This window comes from Suricata suricatta, chromosome 11 (assembly GCF_006229205.1).
Source record: "Suricata suricatta isolate VVHF042 chromosome 11, meerkat_22Aug2017_6uvM2_HiC, whole genome shotgun sequence".
Taxonomy (NCBI): Eukaryota; Metazoa; Chordata; class Mammalia; order Carnivora; family Herpestidae; genus Suricata; species Suricata suricatta.
In genome coordinates, this window is record NC_043710.1 from 45279652 (window position 1) to 45292985 (window position 13334).

The 13334-nt window shown below is 49.4% G+C and overlaps 2 protein-coding genes across 3 annotated transcripts in view; one reads left to right on the forward strand and one right to left on the reverse strand.

Moving 5' to 3' along the window:
• DKK3 (dickkopf WNT signaling pathway inhibitor 3) overlaps positions 1-7622 on the forward strand; it is a 48203-nt gene extending 40581 nt beyond the window's left edge. The window contains exons 5-8 of the mRNA XM_029915562.1: positions 2973-3065; positions 4170-4314; positions 5138-5294; positions 6142-7622. Of these exons, the coding sequence (XP_029771422.1) occupies positions 2973-3065; positions 4170-4314; positions 5138-5294; positions 6142-6361 (615 nt within the window). The 3' untranslated portion in view covers positions 6362-7622. The remainder of the gene's footprint in view (positions 1-2972; positions 3066-4169; positions 4315-5137; positions 5295-6141) is intronic.
• Positions 7623-9698: 2076 nt separating this feature from the next.
• The window catches only part of USP47 (ubiquitin specific peptidase 47), a 110207-nt gene continuing 106571 nt past the window's right edge, over positions 9699-13334 (reverse strand). For both annotated transcript variants that reach the window (XM_029915793.1, XM_029915794.1), the window contains one exon: positions 9699-12889. In XM_029915793.1, the coding sequence (XP_029771653.1) occupies positions 12715-12889 (175 nt within the window). In that variant the 3' untranslated portion in view covers positions 9699-12714. The remainder of the gene's footprint in view (positions 12890-13334) is intronic.

The following is a 13334-nucleotide window of genomic DNA, read 5'->3' on the forward strand; positions in this document are numbered from 1 at the left end:
ATTTATTTTTGATACTGAGAGAGACAGAGCATGAGAGGGGGAGGGGCAGAGAGAGAAGGAGACACAGAACTGGAAGCAGGCTCCAGGCTCTGAGCTAGCTGTCAGCACAGAGCCCGATGCGGGGCTCGAACCCACAACCGTGAGATCTGACCTGAGCCGAAGCCGGAGGCTTAACCGACTGAGCCACCCAGGCGCCCCTGAAGCCTACTTTAAAAAAAAAAAATCTATGGGGCACCTGGGTGGACCAGTCAATTGAGCCTCTGACTTCAACTCAGGTAATGATATTGTGTTTTTGACTTCAAGCCCCTCCCCAGGCTCAGTGGTCAGCACAGAGCCTGCTTTAGATTCTCTGTCCCTCTCTCTGCCCCTCTCCTCTTTGCACTCTCTCTCTCAAAAATAAATAAACCTTTTTTTAAAAAAAAAAAATCCTATACTCTGATATTTGTCCATACGGACAAGTGACTCTGAGGGCAGTCATTTAGAAGATAAGTTACAAGGTCAGAGATACACATTTAAATTTTTTAAAAGAAACTGATGAATTGCCTGCAAAAAATATGTAGCTCAGTTTTAATTACCCCCAAAGCATCCGGCAATGACAATTTCCTCAAATCCCTACCAACATTGGATGTTATATCAGTTTCCTTTCACTGCTGTAACAACCAACCATAAATTTAGTGGTTTTATAACAACACAAATTGATCATCTTATGGTTCTGACGATCAGAAGTCCCACCCAAGTCCCACACGAGTCTCACTGGGCTGAAACTGTAAGAGCGTCAGCAGGACTGCGATCCTTCTGGAAGCTCTAGGAGAGATTTGCTCCTTAGCCCATGGTCCCCTTCCATCTTCAAAGCCAGCCAAGTCTGAAGTCTTTCTCACGTGGCCTTACTCTGACACCAACTCTTTTTCTGCCTCCTACCTCTTCCTTTTTTTTAAAAAAATATTTTTTGTTTGTTTTATTTATTTATTTTTGATAGAGACAGTGCAAACAGGGGAGGGTCAGAGAGAGAGGGAGACACAGAACTGGAAGCAGGCTCCAGGCTCTGAGCTAGCTGTCAGCACAGAGCCTGACGCAGGGCTCGAACCCACAAACTGTGAGATCATGACCTGAGCCAAAGCCGGACGCTTAACTGACTGAGCCACCCAGGCGCCCCTAAAAAATATTTTTTAATATTTATTCATTTTTCATAGATGGAGAGAGAGTGTGAGCGGGGGAGGAGCAGAGAGAGGGAGACACAGAATCTGAAGCAGACTCCAGGCTCTGAGCTGTCAGCACAGAGCCTGGTGCAGGACTTGAATCCACCGACTGTGAGATCACTACCCGAGCCAAAGTTGGATACCTAACCAACAGAGCCACCCAGACAGCTCCCACCTCACCTCTCTGTTTTTAAAGCCCCTTACGATGACATTGGGCACACCTGGGTAACCAGGAGGCTCTCCTTACCATCAGCTCAGCTGACTAGCAAACTGAATTCACCTGTGACCTTAATCCACCCCACTCCACCCCACCCCACCCCCCGCCTTGTAATGTGATGCGTCCACGGGTTCCAAGGAGTCGGACATGGACATTTGGGGACGGGGTATTTCTCTGTCTACCACAGATATTATCAAACTTTTAAATTGGATCCATTCCAGACCATTAAAAGAACAGGGAATCCTGCTTTTTTAAGTTGCATTTTGTTGAGTGAGGTTGAACGTCTTTTTCTGTGTCAAGAGGTAGAACGGGTTTTGTTTTCATAAGTTTTCGGTGTCTTTCGTCTCCTTTTCTGTTGGATTTTTTTGGGGGGAGGGTTGTTTTCAATAGACTTGTAAGTTCTTGAGGGCAAGGGCTTTTTGGTATTCAAGTTTACATCCCAGTGCCTCAAGCTATGGTCAGATTCGGAGAAACTACTTCCTGCCTGTTGGCTCTCCTTTCTTCCTTCCCACCCCATTGTCTTTTCTGCTTTGGAAGGCGTGTCTGGACCTGGACGCTTCTGGCTGAGCTGAGTGTGTCTAGGAGGCGGGGTGGTCTGATGGCTTACTTCCAGAGCCTGGACTTCTCAAGCCAGGGGGCTCTGGGGTTCAGACAGACTGGGTGCGCAGCTCGTGACTCAACCCTGCACTGAGGCAGCCCCTCTGCCCCTTTCCGAGCCTGTTTTCCCATGTGTAAAAACGACGATGGTGGTACGCTGGCATTTTAGGGTTGCTGGTATGGGAACAGGACAAACACTGACCCCTCCTTTTGAGAGCAAGGGCCCCTCCTGCAGAGTGGCCCCACTTGCCGTGGCGAGGCCACAAGGAGACCTACCACTGATCCACCTGAGGACTCCACCCAACAGACGGCAGGTGGAGATGACTTCCCCTGTCTCTGACCTAGAAGTAGAGGTTCAGAGAGGCCAAGGGGCCCCAACATGGCTAGTTTGGGGCCAGGGGGCTCTTTCCAAAGCCAACCCTCCCCATGGCCTCCCTTCCCACCCCTCACCCCCCCTTTTCCAGCCCACTGGGCTGGCGGCTGTGAGATGGCAGCTAGGCTGCAGGGCCCATGCCAGCCGCACTCCTTCTGCCTTTGGAAGCTGGCGCTGCCCTTGCCTGGCAGCCTCAGCCCCAGGACCTGAGGAGGGGGCCGAGGGAACCCTCCACCACTCTTGCCTTCATGGCTAGCAGCCTGGGCTGCTGCCTGGGGCTGGAACTCATTAGCTTTTTTATGAAATCCATCTGCTCCTCTTGGAGACTGGCCCCGTTGTGCTCCCAGGCCCTGGGTGTGTGCTGCGGGGGCTGCACACAGATGCCATTGTGTGAACCGGGACAGTGTCCTGTGTGGGTAAGGGCCCCGCCCGGCCTGGAGGGCGCAGATGCCGAGGAGCAGGAGACCACAGGGCCCTGGAGTGAGGGGAGCCTGGAGACCCTTCTGGAGCGCCCTGAGCCTGGGGACGGGACACTGCGGGTTTGCTGCTCTGCCTTCCACTGATGAAGCTACCCCTTCCCACGCCCCAGGAGTGCATCATTGACGAGGACTGCGGGCCTGCCAGGTATTGCCAGTTTGCCAGCTTCGAGTACACCTGCCAGCCTTGCCGGGACCAGCAGACAGTGAGTGTGCCCAGAGGCAGCACAGGGGCCATAGGAGCCTGGGGGAGAAGGCCTCCCGGGTGGGCTTCCAGGGAGCCTTCTGTGTGGCTCTCGACCATGTCCGTGCTTGGAAAAGCCTCTCCATGGGGCCCAGTGGGGCTGACCCCTGGAGCGACAAGGAAGCCATCTGCAGACCTGCCGCCCCCCTCACCGGCAGCAGGATCTTATGGACGACAGAGGAGGGAGGGAAGGCAGAGGCAGAGGCCTGCACCTGTCCCTCCCCCGCAGGGAGACCCATCCCCTTAGATGTCGCCAGTGACACTACTGCAGCCCCCCGCTCCAGATCTTGGTCCCAGTTGGCCCAGAGAGGGCATAGGGAGGGCAGGAAGAAGCCAGAGGACTTCCCCGATAGAGATTCCCCAGAGAAGTATGAAGCCAGGGAAGTGGAGACTCCCTCCACCCAACAGATGTTTTGGACAAAGCCATATGGGCTCCTTGGCTCTTGTCCTGTTCCGTTACTGAGGTGGTAACAGCACAGAGCGATGGCCAGTTTGGAAGGTAGGGGGCTTCTTCTCCCCTGTCCCGTGCTGCTGTGGTCGGGCGGCTGCAGGTGTCCCTCCCGCCTGCCATCTCTGGGCCCTACCGCGGGACCCCGGTGTGCTCTGTGCTCATCCGCCCAGCGCGCGGTCCGGGCCGCGGCACCACAAGCCCTCCCAATCATCATGGCCTTTGGGCTTGGCCTTGACTTAGGCAGCTGTTGAAGGAGGCTGCTGCCTGCAGCTGTGGGCCATAAGCCACCTTCCTTCCTGACCTAGGGGCCTAATAAAAAGGAGGCAAGCACAAGTCTATGGGGGACACTGCGTCCTTTGCAAAATCTCAAGCTGTATAGGAAATACTCCAGATACGTGACTCCCCTCAGGTGCCATCTTTCCCGTGTTCTGACCCTCCTGTCTCGCCAGCCCGGCACCCATCTCCGCCCCCTTGACCGCCACAAAGAGCCCTGCAAGCCTCAGACCTCAGTTGCCTCCTCTGTCTAATAGGAGCGTGTGGTGACCCCGCATGTGACATTTTCAGGGCTAGGGACAGTGACAGTTTGTGAGCCAGCATTCTGTTGTTTGCCCGCAGCTCTGCACTCGGGACAGTGAGTGCTGTGGAGACCAGCTGTGTGTCTGGGGCCACTGCACCAAAGCAGCCACTAAAGGAGGCAACGGGACCATCTGTGACAACCAGAAGGACTGCCAGCCTGGGCTATGCTGCGCCTTCCAGAGAGGTGGGTGGGCCCTCCCCTAGGGACACAGCACCCCTGGCCTAAGCTCTACTGTACTGGGCTTCCTGGGGCCCCCTCTGTGCCAGACACACCTTTGCAGAGTCCCACCGCCTGGGCGGGCTCCCCAACACTTGCTCAGGATGCATTCAAGCCCCACCATCTCAGCCTGAGGCAGGCCCCCACCTGGGGCGGACGACAAGGTCCTCTGTGTCTCTCTCTAATTCCTGTTGACACCTAAAAAAGTTAAATCCTTCAGGATGTATGAGCCCAGGGCAAGAGGAACAAGCCCTCTCCACCCTCCACCTCATTTCCCAGGCCCTGCAGGTAGCACCTGCCCTGCCCTGTCTTCTGAGGATGCCCCGGCCATTTTCCTCCAGGCCGGCACGAGGCGGGGCTCCTCCGGCAGCCGTGGTTGCTCTGTTCTGTCTCATCAGTTCGACTCCTCCGTCTGCCTCCATGGCTTCCCCAGCTCCTGCCTCTCTGTCCCCTTCTCTCTCTAGGGCTTCCTCTGTGGCTGCCGTGTCCCAGCCTTGAGGGCCTTTCCTACACAATTTACTTCTCCAGCCCTTTGGCCTCAAAACCCAGCACAAGCCCCTCTCTCTAGGCAGCCCTCCCCAACGCTCCAGCCTTCCAGACTTCCAGACTCATTCCCTCCACAGCCCATTCTGCCATTTTGTTTCTTCTCATTTTGCCTCCTCAATTTTAATCTCCACTTTAGGAATTGAGGGGGTGGGAAGTCGGGGCCCTGCCCCATTTCTGTGCTCCCTTCTCTGGTACGTGCTTGCTTGGCGCTGGGCATGCAGGGGTCACTCTCCCCCGGTCCCAGGTCTGTTGTTCCCTGTGTGCACACCCCTGCCGGTGGAGGGGGAGCTGTGCCATGACCCTGCCAGCCGGCTTCTGGACCTCATCACCTGGGAGTTAGAGCCTGATGGAGCTTTGGACCGATGCCCGTGTGCCAGTGGCCTCCTCTGCCAGCCCCACAGGTGAGGCCCCACCTGCCCTCCCTGTCAGAGGTCAAGAGCAGAGGAGACGCCACCCGGTGGGATCTCGGGAGCAGAGGGGTGACGGGATTTAGTTTAGGGTAGGTTTGATTTGAGGTGTCCTCGGGTCATCTGGATAGAGAATCTGGTAGCAGTCAGATCTATGGGTCTGGGGCTCGGGAGAAGGTGTGCCAGGGGTGCAGATTCCGAGCTCATCCTCACGGGGGTTGAAGCGTCATCATGAGTAGGTGATCCAGGGTGAGCGTGTAGAGGCAGAAGAGAGAAGGGCTGAGGCCCATCACCGTGAAGGACAAGCTGAGAAGGAGCTGGCGGAGGTGACTGAGAAGGCACAGAGTGGAAGGGAACCCAGGAAGGAGGGCGCCACTGATGGTGTCATAAGCTGGGAGGGAGGGGTGTGGCCTCTCCGCAGTCACGCTCAACTTTCCCTCCAGCAGAACCCAGGGTGGCCGGGCAGACAGACAGAACTCCCTGGTCCTGTCTCACGATATGACAGGCTCTGCCCCACGGTCAGGGGCTGCTCCCACCCAGAGCCCAGATGGGCAGGGGGCTAAGAGGTTGACATGTTGCCATGAACTGTCATGGCCTGAAGTCCTCGGGGGCTGCCCCAGAGAGTCTCACGGGAAGAGACCTCCATGAGAGGTGGGGCAGCCATCCCTCTAAAAGTGGCCCTCCCGGAGCAGTATTTTTGAAGGTAAGATGTGGACAGGTGGGTGAGACTCCGCTGGGATATTAGCGGAGATGTGAAGGCGAGTTCCAGGTGAGGGGCCTCCCCGTGTCGACGAGCCCAACTTCACACGCCTGCTGAGCCCCGGCCCCGGCTTCTCCCCAGCCACAGCCTGGTGTACGTGTGCAAGCCAGCCTTCATCGGGAGCCGCGGTGAAGACGGAGAGGGCCTGGTGCCCAGGGAGGCCCCCAGCGAGTACGAAGGCGGCAGCTTCATCGAGGAGGTGCGCCAGGAGCTGGAGAACCTGGAGAGGAGCCTGTCTGTGGAAATGGGGCTCGGGGAGCCCGATGCTGTCTCCGAGCTGCTGGAGGGAGAAGAGATTTAGACATGCAATAGAAGTAGCTAATTTATTTCCTTCCCCAGCTGTGTCCTCTAGGTGTGGGCTTTCCCTGGCTTTTTTCCACGGCCTCTTCCCAGTACGGGTTCCCTCTGGCTTGAACTGATGAGGTGTTGTGCATTTGCCCAGAGCCCTCCAGACTGTGCACCACACCTCACGGCTCCAGTGACTGGGGAAGGTGGGGGGGGGGGGGGAGGGCCGCTAAACTGGTCCAGCTGCTTTGCCTCTGCGGTATGGCACCTGGCACATTTCACGTTGTTCTACATGCCCTGGAGAATTGTGGGAGGGAAGGGGATGGAAAAGGACGATCTCCCCATGACAGGTTTGGGGGAAATGTCGACTCCCAGACGCGTGGAGAAGAACGCCCTGCTTTGCAAACGTAAACCTGGTGAAAATGTAACAAGTGACTTTTCCGTGTACTTCTTCCCACGGGCACAGGCAAGCTGTGCCTTCAGCTGCTGCGGGTGATGTGCTCTGTGCTCTCCGTGCTCCGTGCGCCCCTGTTCTTTCATCAGTGTTACTCGGCTCCTACCTCTGTGCCGGGGGAGCAGTTTCATATCACTTGCCAGTCGAGGTGGTGTCCGCATCTGGAGACATCAGGCTGCTTGGCCAAGTCACACAGCTAGTGAGGATCAGAGCAAGATGCACCCAGGTGTTATTCTGAGGCCAGGGCTCTCCCCACCAGCCTCAGGGCCACTGAAAATACTCCATAAAAGGAGGGAGGATGGGATTTTTCTGAGACCTATGTGGAAGTGAGGCCAAACTAGATCACTCTAAGATTAAACTTCTGCTGGTAGAAATAGCGTTCTCCCCAGTGTGGGGTGGCCATCATTCTAGTGGAGACCAGTGCTATTGGCGCTGTCCCCCATGACACTTACGTCAGTGACTTTGAAGGTGCTGTGGTTGGTGCACAATATATACATTAACTTGTCAGGAACAGTGATTGTAGGGCCAGGATTATAAATGAAATTTGCAGAATCACTTACCAGCAACTGAAGACCATCGTCAACCACGGGGAGAAAATCAAGCCAAGCAAGGCTCTATGAAATATGGTTGTAATATCCACACTGAGAGCACTGGACTGGATGCTGTTCCGCAAATGGTATTTTCAGGTGCCATGGACTGTATCCATCCAGAGTTATTAAATTTTAAAATTGCACATGATTGTATAAGCATGCTTTGAGTTTTAAATTATGTATAAACACCAATGTTGCATTTAAAAATCAAGCATAAATCACTTAAACGACTCCTTTATAGTTCTTGAGTGTCTCTTTTTTGGCTTTGAATAAATAAAATGGAAATGACCTGCAATATCCAAAAAAACAAAACCAAAAAACTCTTCCACATAAGTGAGTTTTCCAGAAAAGTGAAGCACACCGGTTTTAGCATCAAAGTATTTTAGAAATGTTCACTATTTCTGTAAGTAAGGGATTAGTCTTAAGAGTGTCAGTACTTCACGGTCTTCTGAAAGAGTAAATGGAATGTGTAAGACTCTTCTTTCCATTCAAATGCAGTTCTGGCCCAGAACACAGATCTTCAGAGACTATAATAATAAAGCGACTACATATTACCGTCACTGGGGGGAGGGCAGGCGCCAGATTAGGCAGTCTACTTCTATTATTTCATTTAATCTTCATTGACTTGAAGTCTTTTCATTGAATATGTCATTGAAATCCGTATTTTTTTCATTTAACAGATAAAAAAAGGAAGCTCAAAAATATTGATAGTGCTAAAACACAAAAAACAGCATCTAGTGTAGTACGCCCGGAATATACTGATGATTTTAAGATCAAATATAGAGCTGGTCTCTGTTCAGTGTCAAAGTCACCAGGACCGCTCTACATCCTTAGTACTCAACAGGTACTTACTGAGAGTCTACTCAACCAGATGCCGTGGTCTGCGGTGAGGGTGCCAAGGTGCTCAGATAGGGTCTCTACTCTGGGCGCATCACAGCCTCACGAGAGATACACATGAAGCCCAGCACCCACCAAACAAAGCAGCCAACTCAATGTCAGAGCAGTGATGGGAGACCCAGAGGGCCACTCAGCTTGGGACAGCTGGGCTGGGAATTGGCTCTCAAAGCTCGGGGTTTATCAGGTGACCAGAAGGAACAGAGGGCATTCTGAGCCAGGGCAGAGAGGGGTGAGAAAAAGGGGTGGCATACACAGGAAGCTGCAAGTAATTCACAGCAGCTAGAAGGCGAATTTGAACAAGCGTGTGGAGACGAGGCTGCCAATTGTTTTGTTCAGCAAAAACTTTGAGTTCCTACTGTATTTCAGGCCCTCCTGACATTAGGTGCCAGGAGACCATGACACATGAAATAAAACCAGGTCCCTCCCTCGCAGACTTTATGTGTAGGTATACACGCTGCTCCACTTTGTCACAGAACCCTCTTCCAGCGAGAAACCGCATTTGACGAACACATTGGCGCCATTACTGGACAAACCGAAACACTGCATATTTCTGTCTCAACAAACTGGTACTTAATTAAATGGGTTACTTAATACTTAAGAATTATAAAAGAGGCTGAGCACTCAGGGAAAGAGGCAGGTTGGGAGCAAAGAAGGCAGAAAGGAAGCATGTTCCCCACTTTTCAGGCAAGGCTATAGCGTCTGCTAATAATTCCTGGCCTGGTGAATTCTGAGGCTCTCACCAGTGAGGAGACCTGCTTCTCCAGTAAAGATGAGCTGGGGAAGGGAGGAAGAGGTGTGCTGTCTCGGGGAAGGGGCAGAGCATTTCTCCCGAGGGCTTTTTAGCCCTCCTAGCTTGGCCCCTAGTGATCGCTGTGTGCTTTTCCGGATGGTCACACACGCTTTCACGCAATCTTGATTTTGTCAAGTATTCTTGCTTCTAAAATACGAGTTTTGAAAATTAACACTAGAACTAACCAAGTGTCATATGGCACCCTCCTCCCTCACAGGAAGGGCACTAAGGAGCCCCTTCTGATGCTGTGTACTCCTAGTTTAGGCAGCAACAAGCTTCATTTGGGCCATGAACTCCTTTGCAAACCTGATTAAATTATTTTACTAGGCCCCTAAAAAACTATACCTTACACACAATTTTGCTTTTAAAGAGGTAAACTGCTTTATAAGGCTTCTGACTGCTAACGACTAAAATATGGACTTGTTTTTCATAAATTACACAGATTTTAGATGGAAGAATTTTATTTAGCAAATTAAAAAACCTGCTTCAGATTATCCTGTATTCCAGATACGCTAGACTACAATTTCTTAAGTCACAAGTGCAAAAGAGCTGGTTAGGGTCTTAATTAAGGGACAAAATTCAGCAGAACTGGGGTAGCCATTGCAAAGGAAATACTAGCAAATGAACCAGAATAAATGATTTTATTGTGTTCCATACATTCACAGGTCACTTCCAGATTTAGCAACAACACTGGTTAGCCACGCTCAGATTCTGTGTACTCATTTAGCATCGACCATGTAGTAAGTTTTAGCTCTCCCAGTCTAGAGATGGGCCATACCACCATTCCTAACTGCATAGCTTGGCAACGATTTTTCCAGCTGTACAGAGCCTAACAACCCCCCGCCCCCACCGTTTCCTCAAGAATCTCTAAGTACTTCCCATTCCTTTATGAAACAGATCCCAAATACTCTAGTGTAGGGCTCTTTCGCTCTTTTTATCTCATCGGGACTATTACCCCTTACTCGCACCTTGGTCTGGGAGGTGGACCTTGAACTAGCAAGCTTCTGCACAGACCAGCTAGACACAGCAAGGTCCTGAAATCACAGCCTTTGCTTCTCTGGCCAGAATGCACCCCTCCCGCTCAGCACCTGCCTCAGATACGTAGGTGCTTGGTTCTCCCACAACATGCCTGGTTGATGCAAACCCATCTCTCTCCCAGCAGGAGCTCTTCAAAACCCTGGCATGACCACTGAGGAACAGGGTCACGATTTATTGCATGTGGCTTGTGTCCACCACAGGGGATTCAGCAAATGAGTGATCACCAGGCCCCCCTGCCCTGGGCTTGGGCAACTGATCCACACATTGTGCTTTGCCTCTTGGCTCTCGCCCTAAACACTTCTCTGAATCTGAGGGAGGTGGACACACGTTAATCACCCTCGCATAAATTACTGCTCCCACCACCACAGGCTGGGTTTGAACAGTTCACTGCTCCCTTTACCTAAGTGGTCAAAGTGCAACACTGTGCTCTCACTCTATCAGGCACTGAAGAGCAGGAAGCTTCAACTTTTTTTCTATAATGACACCTATTTTCTTCACTCTTGGTATTTGTAGTATGCCTGCAATCAGAAGCAGCAAACACAAAACAAAAAGCAGGACAAAAGGCACAGAATGAGGAGCAGGTGTGAGAACTTTACTATTTACTCTTCAAAGAACACCAAACCAAACCAAACCAAGCCCAAGGCTCATTGGTTGACAATCAGCCTCTCCTACTCCACAGAGAATCAGTCATCCAATGCAGAAACGCAATTTATTAACCCCTACATTCCAAGTTAGTAGGCCTGTATCAGAACCAGACAGCTGTCAAGTTACACCAGAAAACCCAAGGGATGGGAAAGACAAGTCACCGCAAAAGCTACGAGGGGCTACGAGACTACGAGAACACCAGCCCGCTGATGCAGACTCAGAACAGTACTTTGATGAACTTCAGCAGAATGCACACGTTTACATGGAATAAAAATTAGCCAGAAAAATACTTTAGAAAAGATTTTTTCCCCCTGTGGATTCCAAGAAACTTTAAAGATACTATGGAATTCTCAATCATTATATTCAAACTACAAAGACAACATTTGCTAATACTATTTTCTAGTTACATCTTTCTTAAAAGGAAATAAGGTAAAAATCTGATTTTGAAATATTGACAGGATCCTCCAAAGTTAAATATTAACATCTTTTCATCTGAGAACTTTCCTGTAAATGTACCTTACAGAAATTATTCAATACTCATTACAAAATGTTATTTAAAGAAAACAAATCTATTTTTAATCCAGACTCTTCATCCACAAAAGTTGAATGACTAAAATAACACAACAGAATGAACAAATGTTTTATTGGCATGTTCATCGTTGTAAACAGCATCTGGCATGAAAAAGTTTTACCAAAACCTTTTTAATTGATTTTTATAAATTAGATGGCATTTTCAAAATTTATGTAGAATTGTGTTCATTGAATAGTCATATTTAGCAAAGCAAAAACTTGCCCATTCTAACAGACTTTGCAATGAAATCATGTTGACTACATCAGCCTGTGCCATGACCTGACTCACTAGCAAGTTTTTTTCAACACGATGTTAAGACGCTTTTGCAAAGTTAAACTACATGTAACTACAAACCAACTCCAAAAATTAAAGTGGGACTTACAGGAGTTTGAGAAGATTCAAACTTGAAGTAAATCTTCAAAAGTAAATGCACAAAGAAAAAAAACGGAAGCCGCTGAACAGAAACACCTCATTAACAAGGGCAAATACAATCGTACGGGGCCCAGCACTGAGGCACCTCACTGAGGATTACATGGACACAGACTGCTATGCTCCTCAATGTACACAAATGTACATCATGAATGGTACGTGAAAAGAATAACCATGGGAAGTAGCTGAACTGCGATATGACAGCTCAATAGGATCAACTTTATTTACATGCTGCATGAACGAGTGAACCATATTCTCTACATCCATAACTTAAGTACAGTCAGTTATAATTACAATACTGCAGCAATGTGAGCTGCTACCTGCTGGGAGTGGTCTAAGGGAAACGTTCAGATGTTCCAGAATAATGTTCTTAATACTTCGCAAAAAATGAAACAAAATAAAAACACAACTTCACAATTCTTTACGGGTTATGGCTGGTTCTAAGAATTTCTTTCTTCAGCTCCTATTTTTGTTGCTTTCCAAGAGTCAACACACGTTGCATTTACTTCCACATTGTCAATGAGGTAATGTGTGTATCAGTGAAATAAACAGAAAATTCATTCATTCATGGCCTTTGCACAGCTTTTATTATGAAGCTATGAGCATCCTGTTGGAGGCTAGTTTCACTAGCGGCTATGTGCACATTTGTCTGCAATAAAAGAAGTGTACTCATCCCCCTTCCCCCTTTCCTAGTAGCAGGTTTCGCTTTTTGTTTTTATTTTTTTGCACATCCCTTTTCACTTTACAGTACATTTGACTATAGTGCACAACATGATTCCAAGTCAAAACAGTGGCCCGTTGGGCACTGAGCTTCTGATTGGTGAGGGCAGTCCAATCAGTGCTGGTGTCACTGGGTTACCCCTAACCATGTCCGGCCATAACGGCACTACACAGTAGCAGTGAACCATCTAATTAAAACCAAAAATCCCCCAGGGAAAATGCTACACTAGCAGAGTCAGTCTTGAGTCAGATCTTTATTTGGTGCTCCATCCAGATATATTTTTAGTGCTTTCTCTTTCCGAGGTGAGTACGTTACACGATGTCCCGTCTTCTGGAGTCGACTGCTTTCTTTTTTCATCAGTTCATTTCTCTGCTCGTCTGTTAACTCCATTAATTCTTCTGTTTTATCCCTACATTTAAAATATTAATGACATATTAGATCGGTATAGCAATCTGCCTTGATTAACCTATGCTTGCATGTTACAACGCTCCTTGGTAAGAAAATGAAACCTGATCGTCACTGGTAAAGTTAAATAATCTCATACTAAGATGTCCTGGATGGCGAATGTGTTTATTATATTAACACAGCACTGACTTCTAAAAACGGCACAGAAAATTCCCATACTATTAGTAGTATAATAATAGCCATCACTGATTCAACATATATATATATATATATATATATATATATATAACATGTACAATGGCCAGTTTTGTGAAATGTAGTAGTCATCGTTCTCAGAAAATCCTGCAAGGCCGACATCACTGTCACCACTTCAAAGATGAGGAGCCAGGGAAGTAACAAAGCCTAGTCTGGACTCCTGTCTGCCAGGCATCATTCTTCTTCCTCTGCAT